Source organism: Helicoverpa armigera, chromosome 4 (assembly GCF_030705265.1).
Source record: "Helicoverpa armigera isolate CAAS_96S chromosome 4, ASM3070526v1, whole genome shotgun sequence".
Taxonomy (NCBI): domain Eukaryota; kingdom Metazoa; phylum Arthropoda; class Insecta; order Lepidoptera; family Noctuidae; genus Helicoverpa; species Helicoverpa armigera.
The window spans coordinates 13270015-13293048 of record NC_087123.1 but is presented as its reverse complement, the minus strand read 5'-3'; the positions used below and the strand labels follow the sequence as shown (position 1 = coordinate 13293048).

At 35.6% G+C, this 23034-nt stretch overlaps 2 protein-coding genes across 6 annotated transcripts; one reads left to right on the top strand and one right to left on the bottom strand.

Moving 5' to 3' along the window:
• Positions 1-546: 546 nt before the first annotated feature.
• Positions 547-4126, bottom strand: LOC110374848 (cuticle protein 8). The gene is made up of 5 exons (XM_021332741.3): positions 4087-4126; positions 3079-3267; positions 2517-2613; positions 2064-2176; positions 547-636 (listed from the first exon to the last, which is right to left on the bottom strand). The coding sequence occupies exons 1-5, from the start codon at positions 4090-4092 to the stop codon at positions 547-549; spliced, it is 495 nt and encodes a 164-aa protein (XP_021188416.1). The 5' UTR covers positions 4093-4126.
• A 10479-nt stretch (positions 4127-14605) lies between these two features.
• On the top strand, positions 14606-23014 carry LOC135116568 (band 7 protein AGAP004871-like). 5 transcript variants are annotated; one of them, XM_064034500.1, is made up of 9 exons: positions 14606-14889; positions 15136-15209; positions 15291-15332; positions 15546-15646; positions 16013-16168; positions 21667-21764; positions 21907-22068; positions 22564-22729; positions 22825-23014. In XM_064034500.1, exons 2-9 carry the CDS (start codon positions 15158-15160, stop codon positions 22957-22959), a joined length of 912 nt encoding a protein of 303 aa, XP_063890570.1. In that variant the 5' UTR covers positions 14606-14889; positions 15136-15157; the 3' UTR covers positions 22960-23014. The 5 variants fall into 5 exon arrangements, with proteins under 5 accessions (XP_063890570.1, XP_063890569.1, XP_063890571.1 ...); XM_064034499.1 differs by lacking the exon at positions 15136-15209; XM_064034502.1 differs by lacking the exon at positions 15136-15209 and having other exon boundaries at positions 14632-14682.
• Positions 23015-23034: the final 20 nt, after the last annotated feature.

Here is a 23034-nt window from a genome sequence, read left to right as displayed (position 1 = left end):
GAAACGCGATCTATATCTAGTAAAAACTTAAACACAATATTATGAATGGTACAAAAGACTCATTTATTTATTTATAAATAAATTATAGGTGATGTCTAAACTCTATGATGAAAGCATTTAAAGCGATTTAAATACATAAATATATCGATAATTGTACTTCAGATGCTTCATATACAATGGCAAGTTATTCACTTATGTGAATAAATATCCACAAACTCTTATTACTCAAATAATCCTCCCACACAAATATTTATCATAATCATACACATTTTTGAAGCAATTCATTTAAAAAATCGAACATGTCACAATAAAAAACCTTATTTTTAATCATTCCAAATAAAAACTAAACATGTTGAAGTCCAAAATAAAAGAGTAAAAAATTCGAAGTTCAAAAAAAAATTCTTCGAATTTCAAAATTCGAAAACTCCGTTCTTAACCCTGTGCTTGCATACCCTGACCCCGTCCTTAAACTAATGAACGATATAAACAAATGAACATAACTAGAGAGTATTGTGTCGTAAACATAAAGTAGTAATATTTAGGTGGCTAGTGGCCGTAGCCATGGCCGTAGGAAGCCACTGCGATGGGTGCAGCCGCGTAGTGAATAGGAGCCGCATGCGCTACTGCCACTTGTTGCTGGAAAGAAAAAAATACAAATAAATATTTGAGCACAAAAGAAAATAAAGAGCCCGTTAGGCTCATAGGGAATGCATAAGTAATGTAACCAAGACTATCAACTTTTTTTTGTATTCCATTTTTTAATTCACGAGCAACTTGATAAAATAAATTGACACAACATTTTCCTTCTAACGTGATGAATTTATTTATTAAAGGACAAATATAAAGAATATACCTAGGTAACTTCATTCACAACCAGAACAGAAAAATTATTAAAGCCGGGAACTTATGAAACTTGAAATTCCGAATCTGTAACGGAGCAAATAATTTCTCTGCGCATGAGTCGTGTCGCGTCGGTTCAAGGTTGCGTCTACTCAACCGTTACATTTCACCCGTAATCTATTGTTATTAAAGATACTTTTTTACTATTTTCAATACCAAGTGGTACCTATTCTTTTCTTTCGACACTTAGGCATTGTAATGCGATTTTAGACTTAGAACTTCCTAAGTATAACTTCCTCTTATCGATAAAAGAATGTCATCTTATATCAAAAAATTTGAAGAATACTGTACTTAACTGGTTTAACATACGAGTAACTCACGTGTCAATTACAAATTCCTTCCACGTACTATTCTAAGGTACAGCTAAAAACTGCTGCATAAACTTAACCTGTATGATAATTTGATACAAACGCCATCAATCCCATTTACCCGCAAAGGGCATACCGGAACGCGCGAGCAAAAAATATCTCACCAAACAGACAGATAATCGGATTTAGGTAAAAAACTGGGCACGAAATAGCCATATAGAGCAATGGTAATAAGGCATGCCACACATTTACAGTCCTAGGCAGTTTTATCAATGAGCAAAACACTCAACTACTTATCAGGTATTTTTCTAGGAACGCCCAAAGGCTGTTATCTGGGAATTTCGGAGTAGTTTGACCAAGAATCGCGAGTTCACAGCGTTTCCTTATAAGCGCACGCGCCATTAGTATTTGCGCAAGAGACGCCGTCGGCTCGCAATCGCAGAGAAATCGGGTTTGTGTAATGTTGGCCCATGACAAGTTATCAGTGAAAAATCATACTTCTAAATGAGAGGATAATAGTTTTATTTTAGTCTTTGACTTCCTTGAGGACTCCACAGGTTAAACTCTTGGCATGTGTATTGTGAGAAGTCTTATCAATGATGTATGATGTACCAATTTTCTAAGATTTTCATCTTAGGTTGATATTGCTGATGGTGTAAAAAAATCTTAACACCATGCCAGAACATGAGCCATGAGACGGTCCTACTCCTAACTTAGAGGTCCCATTAGCTGTCATTCTTGAACATTAACAGTAAATACACATTACGTTGCAGTATTCAAATATTAACATCCTCTCCTCCGATTCGCCAGGATAGAAGCACATATCATAATTAAAGATTAAGATATAAAACTTACCGGATGAACCGCATGTCCAGACTTGTGTACGACTGCGTTGAAACCGGTGTGGTCGTCAGCGGAGTACGCAACCGTTCGAGTAGAACCGTCGGGCTCAACTAGCGAGTAGCTTCCTGAGGAAATAAGTTAGTAAATCTTAGCACTTTAATAATTAAAAACCTAAGGAGAATCACAATTTTGACCTATTTGCTGCGTGTCACACACTTTTTGTGAAAATGTTTTTTGAACTACGCTTGGGCCTTTTTGCCCTCAGTGTTAATAAGCAGAATTAAATAACCAAGTCAAAACCTTTTTTGGGTGGTAGGAAATTATCAAATTGACCCCCCTACTACCTGTAGGAGGAACTCTTTGGCTTGTTTTGATTTCGTTGTAACGAGTTAAATCAATTTAATATGAATCACATTCACTATGTTCTAGTTGGTTAGCAAAGTTCAAAAGCCGTTTAACACTAACCTTTAACGACGTCTCCGTCACGCTCTTCTTGCTGTGACTTTATGTCGCCGGTGTGCGGGTCCTTCACTCCGTAGTTGAACGCGTACTTTGGATAAGACTGCAAAAATAAATACCAAGATGAAAGTACAAGTTAAAATAGGTGTTTAATTTTATATGGCCAGGTACTGTATCTATGAAACCATCATCCGTAAATTGATAAATAAAGAATTAAATTAAATTAGCTTAATACCGGGTTTGACACAGAACTCTAAGTACAGAAGACAAGTCAAAGTAACGTGCTCGTAGGAAGCATAACATATAGTTTCTTGTTTATTAAAAAAAATGTGCCATTAAACATAACACATGACAAAACTTAAGCTAAAGATGTCTAGCATTCAAAGCTTGCATCAACTAGTACTTAAGCATAAACAACAACACTACAACAACATTTATAAAAAAAAAAAAACTAAGTAATCAAAGAGGGTGATTCAGAAAAAGCTTTACAGGGAAATCATTCCGAGGACTTCTAGACAGAAATTGTATCACACTTTCAAAATAAAACTTATTTTCACAGTATACTCACAATAGGCTCAGCTTGTACCGCATGTACCAATGGGGCAGCGTGTACCACTGGCGCTGCATGGATTACAGGGGCGGCGTGTACCACTGGGGCGGCGTGTACCGCGACCGGCGCGTGCCCGTAGTACCCGCCGTACTCGACTGGTACAGCCACCGCCACCGCTGCGCTCACGCATGCTAGCACCAAAAACATCTACAAGGAATTATATCATTAGAGAATTATTTTTTATTCATTTAAGAAATCACGTGTATTTCATCCCCTTTAGACCCGTGGAGATTCGTAAAATCTGTCCATAGTGGATGCCTACAGCCTGTATGAAACAAAACCTGCCAAAAAAGCTGCTGACTGTATAGTTTCTGAGATTTCGTGATGAATCAGTGAGTACTACATATTTCACTTTTATAAATGTGCTATTTGCGATATTATAGAAGATTTAAACACTAAGTACAAAATAAATGAATCTGAAGAAAGTACAGCTTTATATTTTATTCCTTTTATAAAAGTCCATAAAGTAAAAAGTTGCTAGATTTAAATTGATATAATGACTTCAAAGGAGGTTTATAGCTGAGATACGAACCTGTTTGTTGCCTACGGACATGATTTATATCTCCCGGCTGTTTCCGTGTTTGCTTCAAAAGGAGAGATGCTAAAGTATTGCATTATGAAAGCTTTCGTTTAAGAGACCGTGGGTAGAAATTGGAAGTTAGCAGTTTATGCCTGATTTAAATGTTTCAGGCTGTTAAATTAATTAGTTTGATTATGCCAGCAACGTTATGTAACAATCAAATAATAATTTATTTATGGTTCTTTAATTTGTACATTGAGAAAATTACGCTTAACTACATTACCGAATTTACTTTTTTCGGTAGGAACTGGTAATTTACGAAATTCAATTTTCCTTTGAAACTTTTTAAAACTATTTTGCACTAAACGAATCCTTAAAAAAGAAAACCTTATAACCAAATAGAAATAATGTATCCTTTTTAATGTTATCTTAATTACGCAACTCACCCGCATGTTAGTATCTGAGGTGCACAACGACACAACACACTCCCGGCAGCCTGCGTACGCGCAACCGCCTTATAAATATAGGACCCCACTCTAAGCACCTGCCTTAGATGCACCTACAGGCTACATTCATAGATACACTTGATACCATTCGATTGTTTTGACGTGAAAACAAATGAATTACGAGGTACTTTAATTTATAGAGAGAATATGACTAGTTTAGTTAATTGGATAACAATAGGATTAGAGTTATGTACTTATAATTATTGAAACCATGCTGTTGCATATACTTAGGTTGCATGTCAATTAAATTGTTGAAAACTCATATATGTATGAGTATGTACATTCCTTCTTCCAGGAAAGTTGTATAAATCAGAGGCATGATGCGTATAAAGTAAGTCATCTACAAAACAGTAAAACGCCCAAATGGCTTCTGGCTGGTAAAACTGAACTGATCGCGAATACCTTGCAAAAGGCAAACGTGCCTTCTCATTATATCAACAAACAGGCAAATATCTAACAGTAAAGGTATGTACAATAAATGAGTAATTTCAGTATGACTCACACTCATATGATAGTAAACTACCGATTGAAGAATTGGAGTAACATTCGGATAACACTTGATATATTGATCATGCATTTTCACGTGCAGAATAAACAGTGATGCATCATAACATCTAAATGAAGTTCATAAATAATACTTGAAATTCCTGTGGTAAACCTTGCTTTATTTATGGTGTTAGTCACTAAATATTTTGTGAGCAACAGCAAGTTATATTAACAGTATCCTTCTTGAAGATTGTCTGTTCAATCGATGTCCGGGCTTTAAGCTGTGAAGGAAAAGTCGTGTCATTATTTTAAAAAAATTAAGAGCTCTCTTATGGTATGATCATGATCATGTGGTACGAGGAGAGGATCATTGTGTGAGGAAGGTGTAGAGCATGAACTTGGATATACATATGTAGAGCAAGGGGTCGACCAAAGAAACGATGAATTGATTGTGTGAAAGTGAATATGAGTAATAAAGAATGTTACTTGTGACGGCAGATGCAATTTGGATTAGGCACAAATAAAATTGGATAAGAGCAGATGCAGATGAATACTCTCTAGCAATCTTTATAACACAATTAAATTGTCTGTAAATAAAATATAAAAACTTGATACAGTTATCAAGTTTTTCACACAGTTCTGATGTTGGTTAACCTAGTGAATAGAAATATTTGAAAGCTGTTCATATGTGTAGGCACCTAGGTGCGAAGAAAAATTTACACACACGCTAAGAAAAAATCAGATACAAGAAGGATATTGCAGAATCTAGTCCAATAGTTGTTCTACATCTTGACCGATATATAACTGTCATTGCTTAGTGTAAATATTTCATTACGAAATAGATATAGTCCCACGGCAGTTGGACTGATTTTATATACTTTAATCATTTAGAAAGTGTGTTTCAGCTAATTGCTACATATTAAACCTTATATAATGTATAGCTTGCATGTGTGTGAACGACACGTTTAAGCCTTAAGTTACTGATAACGAGACCTAGAGTAATTATCTAGTAAATTGACCAGCCCACCTAGATTTTGAAAGTGCTTTTCTATAAAAGGGGTGCATTTCGAAATGTTCAGCCTAAATTAGTAGATAGTAGCGATGGTTGGCTAGCGTCAGTTTGTCTAGTCTAGTAGGTTAACCCATCATTTTTGGACCGCATATGATGATTTGGACTTTATAGCCATTCATACAAAAGTTTCCGAGATAACTAACAAAAGCCAATAAAATAAAGAAAATAATTTCAATATTAAGAAATGCTTTTGGTCAAAGAACCTCTTCTTTTTTTTTCATTACAGAAGGGTAAACATATAACAACCATCAAGTTCTACTAACAATTCGTACTAAGCAGTGCCATGTTACAATCAGTATTCTATGCTCTCATTACCATGAGAATAAACAAGAGATTATTTATCGACTTAGTTCAGTTCAATACGAAATCAAACGTTTTATGCCAATAATCCCATACAAAAAGCTGTATTGAAGATATCATAAAACATACGTGACATAATGGATTCACTATCCTGGACTCGGCTATTTATTACTAACTAGCAACTAGCCTGCTTTGAAGTTGACAAGAACCAGAGTGTCTAAAATGCCACTTTCTTCAAAGCGAACTAAGCATCAAAGACTGGTGGCATGTGTTTAATTTTCAATCAAAGCATACATTTTATTTTATTTATTTATTATTATCTACTTACGACTATTATTACAGGAACTTATCCTAATGCAATAGCGTAGACAAATTAAACATTCTAAACAACAACTAACTAACATTCCAAAAAAAATACTAATTAAAATATAATCATATCTTAAAACTAATCATAGTCACATAATACACATAAAGTAGCCCTTGTGAATTCAGTCAGGTATATTAAGTGAAATTATATATATTAGGTGAATAATACTTTAGGTGAGCAGGTATATTAAGTGGGATGAACCATGGTAATTCAATTTGCGAATCAAATGAAGTTCACTACCCTATCATATTTTGTTACCTTATTTGGCAATAGTATACTTACTGAAATAAGCTAGTTACTAAATGCAAATCGCATACAGCTGATATATAAATCCCTTTATTACGATAGTGAAGTTCAAGGTCAAACATAATAGTTCATCTTTACGTTTGTTTCAAATGCAGCATTTTAGCCGTCTCCACCGGGGCTACGCTGTCTAGGCCACTTCTTATGCAAAGTGTATCTTTGTCCGCACTAACTCTGTTTTACGTCATTTCTGTACTGCATAGAATTTCTTAAAAGGAAGCTGTCTGTCACATTCCTAGCGAACATTAAAATTCTCTACAAACGGTATCTTAGCGACGGATGCTGACAACAGAATACTGTCCCTAGTTTTATATGAAATAGGGAATATTTATTCAATTATCGAACGGAAATGAATCTTGCGCAAGCTGTGAATTAAATCACAGATACCGTCAGTATCGTAGTAGTGGTAAACAAAATACAGCATAATCTTCCTTGCCTCGCATTGCCACGAAAAATCTATGCCGAAGTAATAAAACAAATACTATTGAAAATGAGACCTATATTCCTAAATAGAATTAAAGTAATAAAACATGCTATTCCGGCATAGTATTTCATGTTGAAATTCGCTCTAGATTGCGCCTAGGTACGCACTTGAGATGCGTGGCCGTGTAGCAAGTTGAATTTGTGGCTGCGCCGGCGCATTAGACAGGTGTAGGGATTCTGATTTAATGGCTAATTGCCTGTTTACTCGTTAAGTGTTTGCCTTTTTGGGAGTTCACCGACAAAAGCCGAACGGCTTGGTTGTAAGCTGTGATGATGGAGTCGTAAAAACAAATGACTTTCTACGTCATGTATTTTTTTCCAGCTTTATTTTTCACACAATTACAGTCTATCCTTCATATATTCGATTCATCAATCGAGTCAAATCGATTAATTCTACATTCTTGGAAACTAGAATTTAAGTGGACTAAGCACGTTCCTTTGAATGGACCCTTTCTATTATTATACAATAACAATCGATTCTCCGTTACCTAATGTTTGTAAGAAATAATATCAGGTTATATCATATACTTGTGGTATACTTAAGTACACTCCCTGAACTTACCTAACTTGAGACCGATAGTTACTTGACGTGATGAAATATCTTGAAGTTAGTGTTTGCTATTTTGCAGGTGATACAGTTTCACATATATTTTGTTGAGCTGGTTCTAGTAATGATTTATGACGGTAATTAAGAAGTGCTTGATGACAAACATTCACTATTAGGTAGCATACACTTACCTTTATTTGATTAATCATGTATTTCAGCATAGCTAGGGAAAAGACGAAAGTACTGCGCCATCTTCCCATGGTAGCTTAGAAGGTGAAGTTGGTTTGACAATACATAGGAAGTCATTTATTCCAGTAGAAAAAAAAAGGTTGATATAATATAAGATCTAAAAAAGTGTCGGTACAGTAAAATTCGTCCATCAAACGTTATGATTATGAAGGCCCAATTTTGTAATGAATAGGATGCTTCGGCGTACTTATAATTCGCACAAACCAAACAAGAAGGATTAACGAGCTACTTACTTTGCCTTTTAAGACAAGAGAAGTATGTCCGTAATTTATATTATAACCAATCATCAGTAATTAAGAATTCAGCATTTGATGGCAGCAATTAGACTCTTAATTAGTTCTTAAAAATCGTTAAAGATATCATGTCCCACAGTGTTTAAATCTATACAGTTTATACTAACTTAATAAAGCGGAAACATTTTTTGTTTGTTTGTTTGTACCCTAAACTACTGAATCAATTTAAAGAATTCATTCACTGTTGGAAAACTACACTCTTCCCGAGTAACATAAGCTACACTTTATCTTGGTGCGGGCAGTAGTTCCCACGGGATGCAGGTGAAACCGCGGAAAAACGGCTAGCCTCAAATAATTTTCTTTGCTAAACTATACTAAATATATCGCCTGAGGCCGTGGTAATATATCTAGTACTTAAATACTTGTACATAGAAAATTGAAGGATTGCAATAGTAAATAACTGGTGCAAGCCTTTTCCATATGAAGCAATTGCTATCGGACACATTTATTTAGCAAATTCTATGAAATTCTGGGTTTGTGTGATATGGTGCATAAACTCGGTTTAGTTCAGGTTTTAGTTTAGAGTAAGATAGCAGGTTTAATATACCTACCTATCCACCTCTATACATTCAACTTAACATATGAAGTGTTGTGCACAAGTAGTATGACTTGTATATTAGCTGTACAATATAGTATTTATATTTAGCTTAACATTTTGTCAGCTACGTCCAGTTAGACTGGAAGCTGACCCCAACATAGTTGGGAAAAAGGTTCAGGAGATGATAATGATGAGATAGTTTTTTTCCGTTATCAATTAGGTAAATAGCATAACTTTATTTCGGACGTTGTCGGATAAAAAATTACATGAGATATTCTTATAACAGTAGATAGATAAGTAACGCTTATAAGAAAGAAAGAGTTTGCAATCCTCCGCAAAAAAAGGTTTCCTAATCCATTGATTTTCCCATGTTCGATTCCGATTTCATACTTGTCTAGCTTCCTTGAAGTGTTCAAATATTAGAACACCTAGGTATGCCTTAAAAGGTACACAATTAGTAACTCCACATAACTCTTTAGCAATATAACGTAACAAAGTCTGATAAAAATGCGAACAAAAAATGTTATCAATCAATATTATTTCAAGAATGTTATATCTATCGGCAATAATAACGAAGCCTAAATATCTCACTCATAATGAAAGAAAAACACTTGACAACCGTTCAGTTACTAAATTAAAAACATTTGAACTAAATATTTTAATTGAAACTGCACCGTTTGCTTACTTGTTTTATATTTACTTAAACTATGGAAACTATGAAATTGGCGTGATCGATTTATACATGCTGCTGCATGCTGGAAAACTGTATTTGAATAAAAAATACTTATAGCTTCACCGGGCTACTGATAGCCTATCAGGAACTTATTTAGCAAATTAACTATTTATTTACTTTTGGTTTCGCAGATCTCTGATGGAAATACATAGATAGCTTTATCTAGCAGATAGCATTAACTAGCACATACAACAGACTCTGTATCGGGAAACACTGAAACCGAGCCTTAGGGCTTAATTTTTTATTTTAAAATAAACAAAGAATTATAGTAGCTTTATTGTAGCAAAACAAATGTGTGTGTGACGTAAGCTTCGAAGTAAATTAGGACGCTACATCTTGGCACGCTAAAATCACACTAAATGAGAATCAAAAGCGACTGAATAATACACGACTCAGTATGATTCAACTTTATTACGACCAATGAATGGATGCACGTTTAATGATAGACGTTCAATTGAATCAGATGGTACTATACTTTTTGAAAATTAATCTGGTTTCAGGTAAAAATAAGTAACCCTTTTTTCTTGCTTGTTCAGCCATTCCTAAAGATAGGTACCTAGTTGCAATTACTACAATGATAAAAGATATGTCAATAAAAAAAATAGGATCAAATTGACCGCTTCTTTGGTGGCATTTCTTGAAACACTTAGATCAGAAAAAGACTTGAAAATCCTAAAAAGTACCGAAGTATAAAGATCTGATAGTAATAAAGTATTTATAAAACAAGTAAAGTTGTAGAAGTAATCAAACAGGCTCACAGCTCGCCGTCGGTGACTAAATATCAAAACATATCCTGTAATACATCTGGTTAACTCGTTACGCATCCTGAATCACGTGTGTATGATACAAATGAAAATTAAGAAGATCCAATTCGAGATACTTTTAAAATAAGAAACATGCAAAATATTAAATGGAACATGTCGTAAATGGTATGGAATCCAGTACTAAATGAAAACTGCTAATTTTTCCCAGCAGCTGGTAAAAAAAAATACTTTCGCTTTACGGCTGAAGTACAGTCAACGGCTTAAACGACATGAAGCCCACGTTATATTTGGATGCGGATTTGCCCTTTTGTCAGATGTCCATGCCGGTCTCGTCCGATCCGATCAACCTTGATATCAAGAGATGTTGTTCCACATAAAATAGAGGCACTTAAGGAAAATTTTGCCATTGTGATTTTTGCCGCATGTGGGCTTTAGCTATCAACATAATAAGTATTTACCTTCTGTCTACCACTCCTCATGATCATATCAGTATGCCAGACTAGTGTACAGCAAGCAATTTAGAAATCCCAGTTACACATGCAACTAGAGTGTATGAACTGCTTATCATGCATTACAACCAGGGGACTGACGGAAATAGGTTAGTAGCGTGCCTACCTACGTGATGAAATGGCTTCATGTTCGCCAATTATGTTAAAAGCCCGACAAGCTATGTGGAGATAAGATAAACTAGACTTTGTGTGTGATTGAGACATTATTGTGTCATATACCTAAGGTTGTCCTGTTCGGCATTTGGAGCTTTGCTGGTAATAATGTCGCCAACATTTTTTGATACACCACATCTCAATGTCAAAACTTTTTGATGTGGTTTTCAGTATAAGTAATCTTTATTTATATACGTCAAGCATACTTATTGTATAGCCTCGTCATGTCATAGGTACATGTTGCAACTTTTCTTCACTATCTTGCAATCATTTTATTGTTGTGGTGCCGAATTTTATAGTTTTTATCCCTCACTTCATTGATATTACTGTAGGTATACTCACCAAACAAATTGCTTATAATAGTCATTGTTGCTATCAAAAAGCTTAATTTTACAAAGATTATTCAACTACTCTAACAATAGAAGTGAAAAATTAACAATAGTCGATTGATCCCCACGATTCTCGATTCTATGGCTGACTGTTTTGTAACGTAGTATGTACCTTTACTGGTTTGTCTCGGTATGCTAGTATGTGTGTGTGTGTGTGTGTGTTTTATGTCTGATTACATAGTTGCTGATCAAAGATATGTTGCTATAGGGGAGAGTGGGGGAATTACGGACGCGGGGTAAATACGGACTAGCAAGTATCTACTCATTCAATCCCCCCCGCGGCAGCCTGGTGCTGTCATCTGTTTCTTTCCACCATTTTAGTGCCACGCAAAAACTTACGACAGGCGGCTGCGCACTGTTTCAAAGGTAGACAAAATTTAAAAAAAAAGTGTATATTGATCTAATTTTTAGTGTTTTACAATTCGAGGGACAGGTCTGCGTATGAAGTGATGGTAAAAAGTGATATTTTCTATGGATAGCTTTGTCAATGGAGTTTGAATCGCCAATGTTGTTTTTTATGAAATGTTTTCATAATCTACAAATTTCTCTCTTTGATTTAGAAATACCCAGTTGGGTTAATTGCGGACAAGCCTCGCGGGGTAAATACGTACGTCCGCAATTACCCCTAATTCGAAAACTATTATGAAATTAATCAATAACTACTCAATACTCATTTTTAAGATGCCTCGGAAATATATAAGAAAAAAATCTAATCATTACAAAAAGCTGTGCAAGAAATAAAAGACCAGTAGATAACTTTGCGTCAGGCGGAAGAAAAATATGGTATTCCCAGAGCTACTTTGTTTGACATGTTGATTACTTTTACATTTATTGTCAGGAAAAGCAGTGATCCACCCGCCGAAGACTGGCTTATGTGTTCAAAGTGTAGGTAACAAGTGGGCTCATGAGAACTGCACTGCAGGAAGTTCTTCTAAAGGCTTTACTTGTGATTTTCGTCAGTGATGTGGACCTAGTCCGTAAATACCCCATGCTGTCCGTAATTAACCCAGGATCAGTCCGAATTTACCCCGAGCGCTACGGGTAAATACGGACTGACAAGGTTTTGTTTTTGCTAAAAATATTATACTTATTGATTGATCTCGTATAATAAGTATAATTGTGTTGGTAGACAAATAACTAAAGATTGATAATTAATAAAGACAGACTGATAATTACTAATAGTACGAATGTTGTGCGTTATTTCCCTTCAGCGTCCGCAATTCCCCCACTCTCCCCTACCTATGGTAAATCTTCTGAATTTATTGGATGTGTTTTGTTTTTCCTATGTATGTGGAAATTAGTATAAACGTTGGTTAATGTTACCCAAGAATGGGCATTTCTTTATGACTAGCCATTTTCTTAAATAAACTTATGGTATAATAAGATTGAACTTAGGCTTGATTCATACGAGTGGATGTGATTTTAAGATTTAATTAAGCGCGGCAGCATCATGCTGAGAAGATACTACTAAGGATCGCGTACCTATCACTAGTTCGATGAAATTACAAACCATTCGTTGAAAACTCGCGGTATCACTGTAAAATATTAATCTAAAGAAAAACGTGAAACTAAAACCCGTTACTAATCGAGTAGTAGATGAGTTGGCAGGGCGCCATACTACAATATCGTTGTTGACTTTTCTATCTCACAAGATAATAAACAAATGGACCAGAATTTGGTATTTTTCAACCTTTCCCATTTAGAACTGACCCCGTTTTATTTTACTCTTGATGACAGCTGCTGCAGATGGCTGAATATATTATTCATGGCTAGCAGCCATCAAATTATGTGAAAATAATATGCTCAAATAGAGTACCTATTAATTTTATACTCAAGAGATAATAATATATTCGATCCGGTTAGTTTCTGATTATGAGTTATTTTATTTATTTATATTAATAATATTCATTAATATTCCTTCGGACACAATAATTGATAAGATTTTGACGAAGTAATTCGATTTGATCTTCATTTTCATAGCAGTATGTTTCACGTAGAAGATCGAACTGACGACCTTTTCCTCAACGCTCAACGATTAACTGTCGAGCTACTGAGCTCAAACTAAAAAGATTTATTTTAGGAGCCGACGTATAGTACGCTAACCTAATTAATTAGGTCGGTAAATTCTAGGCTAATGCCTAAAGTTCGGGGAACTTTCACGTTAATATGGATAAAAAACTTTTAGGCCAAAATTGTCTTCTTCTGCAGGTTTCTCAAGTTCTGGAGAAAGTTTGAAGACACATGTCTATGAAAATATCACGCAACGTAACTTATGAACTGTTAAGAGCTTCTAAAATGACTAAGTACATTCGGATTGTTCTTCGTCGAGAACAATATGGGCACTGCACACTTTAAGCCTATAAATAACGCTATGAAATTCTCAATTAATAATATTAGACAACAATTTGAAAATATAGTTTTACAGAAATCGTAGGTTGACGTGAGACTGCAGTATTTTAAGAACTAAAAATAACTTGAATAGGTACCTAGCTCTATAAACCAGGGGACGTCAAACGGAGATCAAAGATAGCTTTGTGAGTTGGACATCGACCGACTTGGGTAAGTCTGTGACCTATTTAAGGTTGAGTAAAAAATGTTTCTCCTGAAATATTTAGATTTATAGGTATGACGCCTAAATGGAGAAATAATTGATAAGGTGTCATATCATAGTAGGTTATTTTAAGGTACAATATAAGGTACAAGTAAGTAGGTAAGTAAGTACCTTTGCGGAACATTTTGTTCAACATAAATTCAGAAGCCATTTTTTTGTAAACCATACCATACTTATAAAACAACAAGTTTTTAGTGTTTGTTAAGCAGGGAAAAATATACTTTTTACCTGAAACATACATTCATGAAAGGTTCGCTACTTCTGTGTTATAAAATATTTCTCTAGCAGCCATAAATGTTTAAAATGAAAGCTTGGTCTTTCAATCATTTATTTAATGAGATTAGTAAACAAATTATTATTACAGCTGCTACAATATTTAGACAACAAATTGATTTGTGATGTAAATATTTTATAGTTTATTCACCGGCTACATTACATAACACAGCTGTTCAAACCAAACGGCATTGTACACATGATGAATACTGAAAATAGACATTCCACATCATTTTTATATGCGAAACGTAAATTCAGTTGGTACTTGTCATAATGACTGCTCTTTAGATCCGGCGCTCCCGCGCTATCGTAAAACAATCTGATATTCGCGCAGTTATTATCCAAACATCCTGTTATAATTTATGTAGTGCAGCGGCGCATGGAACGCCCCAATATACCTAATTCTCACAATTTGGAGCACCGCGGCCCGGTGTGCGCCCGCGCCCGCCCATCGTTATGGCTCAAAGTGCGTTATTTATTTATTTTTATCAACAACCTGATCTTCCGCGCGTCTCACCTTAGTATCAATATAGACAGCGGTTTGAAGACACGACCACTTTACCGCGATTGACAAAACGGTCAATGCATTTAACATTTTGCGATCTCACGTACCACATGGATTTCGGTTGCTACGACAAGGATTCGGGGGAAGTGGAGTGCTACCTCGAAATACGTAAATACATTTTCACTAAACGCTATCAACGGTGATTTATAGCTTTCTTATTGTTGTGGAACATCGCATTGTAATTGATATTTTTAGTTGGAATCAGTGTAGTTTTTGGGTCGTGTAAACAGCTGGACTCTTCTGACAGTAAGTTAGACTGTATGTCAGCGCAGTCCGCGATTGTTAGCCGAGTAATACGCTGTTATTGCGAATTTATTGCTCCTCCTCCGATATAACAATAACATAATAACACAGTAAGGTACGGCGGGCTCTCAAAATGCGCACGGAGCTAAGAACGATAAGCACTAGGCGTGACAACGTGCCCAGTCGTGAGTAAACACTCAACTTAGTGCGCTTGCGTCTCAACACAAATTAAATAAGCTCTAATTTTGAACATTTGAATATTTTAGATTGCGATACGGGTACTTCTTGCGCTATCACGATACAAATGCGTAAGTACCTTGACAATAAGAGTGAAAGCTTGCAGGCGGCTTAACTAAATAATTCGCGCTTTCGTCGCACTTATTAACCGATGTTCGAGTTTTGCGATAAATATTGTGTTTGTGATAAAGTTACGAATCGTGATATGGGCCAAAGTGTTGTAGGTTCCGCAGACTTTTAGTTGTCCTTTCAAAATTAACCGAAAAATGTTTTGTGTGTGGCAGCGAATCCAGAGGCGGTGGGATGTATAGAGCGATTTGCAACATTCCTATCGTTCCTGCTCGTGATCATCACCTTTCCATTTTCGCTCTTCGAATGTTTCAAGGTACCTTGTTTTACTTTAATTTATTGACCCACCCAATTTACTGATGGATTACAATCAATCTTAAAGCGGATGTTTGAAGAACCTAATTCGGAGTTGTATGGAAATATTTAAGTCTGTTCTACTAGTTTGGAATTTGATTAAAGTAGTATATATTACTCGCTGAAGTTCTATCAACAAAACAATAACGAGGAACATCGATGCACGCTGTTAGATGCTGATCATTGATTTGAATCAGATATTTTCAGGAGTAAATTAATACAGTAGCATTTTGCTCTTTTATCTGTCGATTACTCTTCTTAATATCAGGAAAAAGCACTATATTTTATATCTCAATTCTTTAACAGTACTTACTGACTAATCTTCCAGGTCGTGCAAGAGTTTGAACGAGCCGTCATATTCCGTCTCGGTCGAGTGAGGAAGGGAGGTGCAAGAGGTCCCGGTCTGTTCTTTGTGCTTCCCTGCATCGATACATATAGAAAAGTCGACTTGCGAACTGTCTCCTTTGACGTCCCTCCTCAAGAGGTAAGCACTTGTAGACTTCAACAGTTATTCCGAATTTATATGTAGTTCAAAGCCACTAGACAAAAGTAGTTTCCTTTGGCAGTATTCAGAGGTCTTAAGTTAGAAGGCCTGTTTAAGTAGTAGGTTCTTTCTTGTTTTTTTTTTTATAGTAGTTAAATGTATACTTACCTTGACTGTTCATTCATAGCGTAACAATGTATTTTTGTTCGGCAGTTAATGAAGATAATTAACTAGCACTATTTATCTAATAGTTTCTAGCAGATACCTATACAGATTTGATAGGAGCTAAAATATTAGCTTTTAGAAATTCTGATTTAGGTGAATTAGAGATTATTAGGTATGAATTGAGTTATTCGTCGTTTGAAATAGTTAAGTTAGATAACAACAAAATGAAATACATACTACAGGCTTTAATCAGCTTGTCAATCATAGTATCATTATTCAGTTTTCCACTTAGACCACGATCGATTGATTGCGATTTATATTTTATCAATCAATTGGTCTTATACTGTGTGCAAAGCGAAATTATATAATGATACATTATTTATTCCCAGCTTTACTTCCAATTATGTAACCTCAATGGTAATCGAATCATTTTATGTTTTCCGTATGTCTGAATTATAAGCATTAGTTATTTTGTTATGGCTACTTATTACAGTAATAATATTTTCAATCAACTGTTATGTGTATCTCGCTAATTATAAGGGTTTATAGTTAAGGGTTCATCTTGTAAAACCATCTTGCTGGCTATCTTGTTGATAGATTGATAGATTGATAGATAATGGGTTTCTCATCGCAACATAACCATATTCTTCAATCGGTTTCTTTTGATCTTCATTTTTTTATGATATAAATAGGTATAGCATATTGCATTTAAATTCAGGAGTCTTTACACCATCGTCTCCCGTGAATTACTGCACCTTCTCTCTACCTAGATATGAATGACCTTCTATCTAGATTTAATGCATCACCCTGGATTTAAAAAAAAACATCAAATGACCTATAAGACAAGTCTGTTTTCAGACGTTATGATATGTCTGAAAACAGATTTTTATGACGTCCATTACGAGTCTGGCAGTTCCGCCGTGCGATCTCAACTGCACGTTACCGGTATACTGCAGACTTTTAGTCGGCCGATATTTTGTTGTGACTCATCAATCAGTATGAAGGTGTACCCACATTACCAAGATACCAAGTCAGTCTGATACCTGCTGATACTTGGTATACTTGGTATCAGACTGACTGAAAGCATTGATTGGAATCAAAGTTCTCTTTAAAAATTGCCAACCAGTCGAGTTACTGGTTGGCAATTGACTGTTTAGTGTGCAGTGTGCGGGGTTCCTACTCTAAACCAAGCCATGACCAACTCGGGTCAGTGGCTTTCAGTGCAAAATAAACACGCGAATAATTTAAATAAACATATACACATACCCACGCATTTATTTGGTACTACTTAGGTAAATCTTTCAGTAATATTTATGTTATTACCTCAGCTTTGTAATAAAAGTGTTTCGCGTATAGATGTAGTGGCATTCTTTGCGATTTTTGAGCGTTTATGTTTTGTGGAAGTCATTCAGTTTTACGGTTTGTATAGCCGTAATTCATTGAAAAACTACAAACTTTATACTTTCTAGAAATGTTTAACCAACATTTTCCATTCCCAACTTTTGAATGTTGTTTCAAGACCTATCTTTCTTCTGCGGGTTGTTCAAAAGAGATACCGCAGCCCTGGTACATAGAAAGCCTAGGACGGAACACGACAGTTTTTAATCAGTAGGTAAGAGTCTGACACTCCCTCACCGCTGCTAACCCACAGCGGGAGGATGATCAGTTGTTGTTGTATGATTTTTGACGTCGTTAAAAAAAAGACCTAACTTTCTTATCGCATCTTCCTGAGTTGAAATCATGCGTAATGTTTATTTTTTATTCTACAAAATCGTGTTTCAATAAGTCAATCTGTACCTCGCCCTTGTCTACAAATAGTATCTGATTACTGGGTCGATTTCCAGACAATTGGTTTACAAGAAACGTTTGTTTTACATGTCGTAAAACTTTGATTGATAGTTTACAGCCACATCAATTAATCGTTAGCCAGCTGAATGGCGGGAACAACTGGGTTAACGGTTTTCAATACCAATGCCATGTTTCAGCCGTTTTGTTGTAGCCACGTGGTGCCAACATTATTTACTTTATTATTGAAGCTAGATTTAAAACATGTGCTGAAATATTTGAAGCGTAAATACAAAAGGTATGGTCGGTGCCACTTATAAAATTGCAACTGAATACATACCTAGACATAGAATACATATACATGCATAGCTAACTGAACTCTAAAAGTTGAAAATAACCGAAAAATCACCTTAAAGACAAACATCTTTGCAATCAAAACAGCACAGTTGTTATTCAAACAAAAACTCATAAACCAATTTCTAAAAAGTGGGTTATTTCTGCTAGTAAAACGTCATAGCAAGAGAGACTATGTTAACGGTTACTATTCGTAGTCTAGACACACGGCAGTGTGTCCGCCAAGTTCGAGCAAAAAAGGCGACACACCGGCCGTGGGTTATATTACACGAACCATTTCGGGCCAAATTCGACCCCCCTGTAACTCAAAATCTATTTTATTTACGCATATCAAATTTCTAGTATCTGTTGAGACCCCCTCACTTATCTAAAATACAAAATTTCATTAATATACCTATTGTAGGTCTTGAGATATTGACGTCAGAAAATCGCTATTTTTACTATACACTTATTCACTTATTCACTTATTCACTGATTCACTGATTCACTGATTCACTGACTCACTCATCAAAAACCTAGACCACTTCCAATGGTCGTATTGACTTGAAATTTGGCATGGAGGTAGGTCTTTATGTCAAGGTAAAGGGAAAAATCTGAAAATGGCCAAGTGTGAGTCGGTTTCAAAATAATGAAGGTGTTTTATACCCGGTGTAAATTTATACCCCTAAGGAACTAAAACGAACTAAATTTATCTATATTTATATAATATATCTTCGAATGGTACAAAGGTTTGTATTTAGTCAAAGTAAAGTAAAATCTGAAAACGGCCAAGTGTGAATCACTTTCGAAAATAACGAATGTAACTTTGATCCACGAACATAATATATGATAACATGTCATGTTAGTCAGTTGGTAAATCTAGTCCATTTAGTTAATCTAGTTCATTTCTTTGTAAGAAACATAGTGCATATTAAAAAATCTAAAAGATAGTATAAATGAGATATTTCTTTAACTAACTTCATCATAAGAAAAAAATAAAATAAACAACCTTACAAAAATAAATGAAATCCCACCCAAAACAAAAATGTGAAAGACTGCCAAGTTCGATAATATGGGAATGCTTCGCCTATAAAAGAAGTGAGATCTGAATAAGTACCAAGTTCCATACACATACCTCAGTTAAAAATAGTTACTTTTTAATGATGATTACTTGGCAAGTTTTAATAGAAAATTAAATACTTGATTCATTTAGTAGGTTTATAACAAGGTGTATGAAAACTTGCCAAGTAACATCATTAAAAAGTAACTATTTTTAACTGAGGTATGTATATGGAACTTGGTACTTATTCAGATCTCACTTCTTTTATAGGCGAAGCATTCCCATATTATCGAACTTGGCAGTCTTTCACATTTTTGTTTTAGTTCCTACTCACAAGAAGAAAATGAACTTCATGATGAATTAGGTGATTAATTTCCTATCAAACTATAGCCGCTAGGTACATGCACATTAGTACCTTTATAAGTATGTGATCCCCAAGATTTGTCGGTCTGGTTTATTTCAGTCACCATCATAATTCTCTCACGTTATGAAATTCTGGTATCAACATTGTTAGTTTTGCACTTAATATATCGAGTAAACTAGCTTCCATGTGTAAGTTCTCATAATGATCGTTTATTTATAAGAGGCCAGTTCAAGTCGCTCCACTTATCGTTGCTCAAAAAATTACTTGAGCCGTTCATATGTAAATATATGGTGAATATCATGAAGGATGCAAGACAGTTTATTTTAACATGCCCATTGTTCTGTCGAGAACAGACGGCCCGTTTGACCTGGATACGTTTTGTTTGCCGGATGAATTAACGACGATTACACCGTGTAATGATAGAATTAGGGCGTCGAACATACTGCAGTAACGTGTTAATAAGCTGCTGGTACATAGTGGCTCTGTTCTCTAGTATGCTCCACAAAAAACGTGAAAATTGATTAAAACATTCCTTAAAATGTAAGATCGACAAAAAATGTATCTCTATCAAGCAACTAACATTGGCCAGTTTTTGTTACAGTTGCAACTATTTGATCACTGTATAACCTAAGTTTTTGTTACCTACACTTACGTTATCGTTAAGTAAGCTTAGTTTTCATAAGAGTTTAAAAGTAATGGGTACACTCGAGTGCACCGTTGAATGCGCCTGCACCGAGGTATACTTGCTTACACAAATTGCATAAGATTTATTACTTGCCTTGCTCTGGAGATTGCACAGTACATTGTGATTCATCTTCAATTAACCATTTTGGATCAGCATTTGTGTTCGGTGTTTGTGGTTGTGCATCATTATAATTAGATACTGTGTGAATTGTAGCATCTTTAAGCCATACCAAGGCCTCACAAATCAGTACAATCGGCTCAGTAATCTTTATGATATAACCGCTAATTGGCGATAATGATACTATCAGAGAACGGTACCTACTTCATATGACTGTAATGTAGTGAGTATACCTAAAACATGTCCGCATTAAGTAGTCATTCCACTTGCTGAAAGTGCAATCGTTATTACGAGTGATACATTATTAATTTATGACTAACTCTGCCATCAAACGGAGCTAGAAAAGAAGCAAGTAGGTACTGATGATGTCCCAATAAACTAGTAGCTTACGTGATGCCAGCTGATGATTCCCAAATAAGCATAGCCCCTATAGAGAAAGGAGTACAAAACATTGATAAAAAACCATGTGTTCTAACGAAATTAATCAGGCGTCGCGTCGTGATGTCGCTAGGAGAGCGGCATCTTCCCACGACATTTGAACTTGGCAAATGCCATCCAGTAAACTGCCACACAGTTACAATTACATCCTTTCGGTTTGTTTAAACACATCCATTAAATTAGCCAGTTTAAAAAAATATACCTTTGTGACTTTTCGACATTTTGTCGAAATACTTAGGTCTCCCTAAGAATTAGAATTAAATTTTTGTTAAACATGAGTATATGAAAACAAATGAGTTTGCCCAGAAGGGTCTGTTAAAAGTTTGTAGTGAAACAATATTGAACAACATTTTTTGTTTGGTTCAATATTGAGGTCACTGGCCCAAGAAAAGTAATGCGTAATACGTACACCTAGTTCTAATCGTAGATAAGAAGATAAAACTTAGTTTAGCAACATGTAGCCGGCTACACCCAGACTTAGCTGGCTAGAACTAGGTGTAGCTGCACTTCGGGCTTTAGCTGTTAATTATACATTATGTACGTCTTTACAGGTTTTAACGAGAGATTCAGTGACAGTCGCGGTGGATGCTGTGGTCTACTACCGCATCAAGGAACCTTTGAATGCGGTTGTCCGTGTTGCAGATTACAGGTATATGTAAACATTTTAGAATTCCAATATGTTACATTCACTAACTTGCTGAAGTAAAACTTCAACAATATTAAACAACTAGTTTTTAAATGAGCTCCCAAAAAATGCACACACATACATTGTATTTTGTTTCATTTTCCAGTGCATCAACGCGTCTTCTAGCAGCGACAACTCTTCGGAATGTTCTGGGCATGCGCGATTTGGCACAGCTGCTATCGGACAGAGAAGCGATAAGTCACATGATGCAAGCCAGCCTCGATGAAGCGACTGAACCTTGGGGAGTTGAAGTGGAGAGGGTCGAAATGTAAGCCAGTATTTGAATACCTTATTGAATCACTCAACGCCATATGTATTTTTCTTCTTTAAATGAGAATGTAAATATATCCTTTTAATGTCCAGCACTTTTTCCTGCACATCATTCATTCACGCCGTCATCCACAGCACTAGCAACCGCCACCTTCCAGTCTACTACTCCTTGTGTACCATATTCAAATGTTCTCTTTTCAAGAAGCAATACATATGTCTCAAATACTGACTTCCATTTCCAGTCTCTCCATTTTATCTCTCCAAGGGGCTATTCTCAGTGTAGCGGTGATGTTTTTCACTCCTAGCTAAGTGGACCCTTTACCGTGCTTGACTGAGAATCGCAGGTCGACTCAAGGTTTGCTTTTCTGTAGTAATGACTGTGATGGTAATGTATTGTATTTAGAAGTAGACTAGATGTGACCCCTAAAAGCACAAAGCATGATTTTCGAAGTAACGCTTATTCTTAAGCAATAACTGACTTGAACGTTTGCAGAAAGGACGTGAGGCTGCCCGTGCAGCTGCAAAGGGCGATGGCTGCAGAAGCAGAAGCTGATCGAGAAGCGAGAGCCAAGATTATTGCGGCAGAGGGAGAAATTAAAGCGTCCAAAGCTTTAAAGGAGGCTTCCCTTGTTATGATAGACAATCCTATGGCATTACAGGTAAAATACTCTCACATATGATGACCTCCTTAGAAATTAGTTGGAGATTTCACTTGAATAGTTTTACAACAAATCATAATGCTCTTCTTTTTCAGTTGCGGTACCTCCAGTCACTTAGCTCGATATCAGCTGAAAAGAACTCCACAATCATCTTTCCGTTCCCAATGGACTTCCTAAAAACATTCATGGGCGGACCTGGCCCGAGCTCTCAGCACCAAGTCAACTTATAAATACAGATTCAAATGACGCCAATTATATTAATTCTAGTCAAAAAATATTTTTAATTAAATTCTGTTAATTTTATT

Excerpts from the sequence above, each read along its gene's own strand:
- LOC110374848 (XM_021332741.3), bottom strand. Across the intron at positions 2,614-3,078 it reads CGGTACAAGCTGAGCCTATT|TCTTATCCAAAGTACGCGTT; the intron begins GTGAGTATACTG and ends TTATTTTTGCAG. Across the intron at positions 637-2,063 it reads CTGGACATGCGGTTCATCCG|CAACAAGTGGCAGTAGCGCA; the intron begins GTAAGTTTTATA and ends TTTTCTTTCCAG.
- LOC135116568 (XM_064034499.1), top strand. The coding sequence starts at position 14,799 with ATGCATTTAACATTTTGCGATCTCACGTACCACATGGATTTCGGTTGC. Across the intron at positions 14,890-15,290 it reads GGAGTGCTACCTCGAAATAC|ATTGCGATACGGGTACTTCT; the intron begins GTAAATACATTT and ends TGAATATTTTAG. Across the intron at positions 21,765-21,906 it reads GTCCGTGTTGCAGATTACAG|TGCATCAACGCGTCTTCTAG; the intron begins GTATATGTAAAC and ends TTCATTTTCCAG.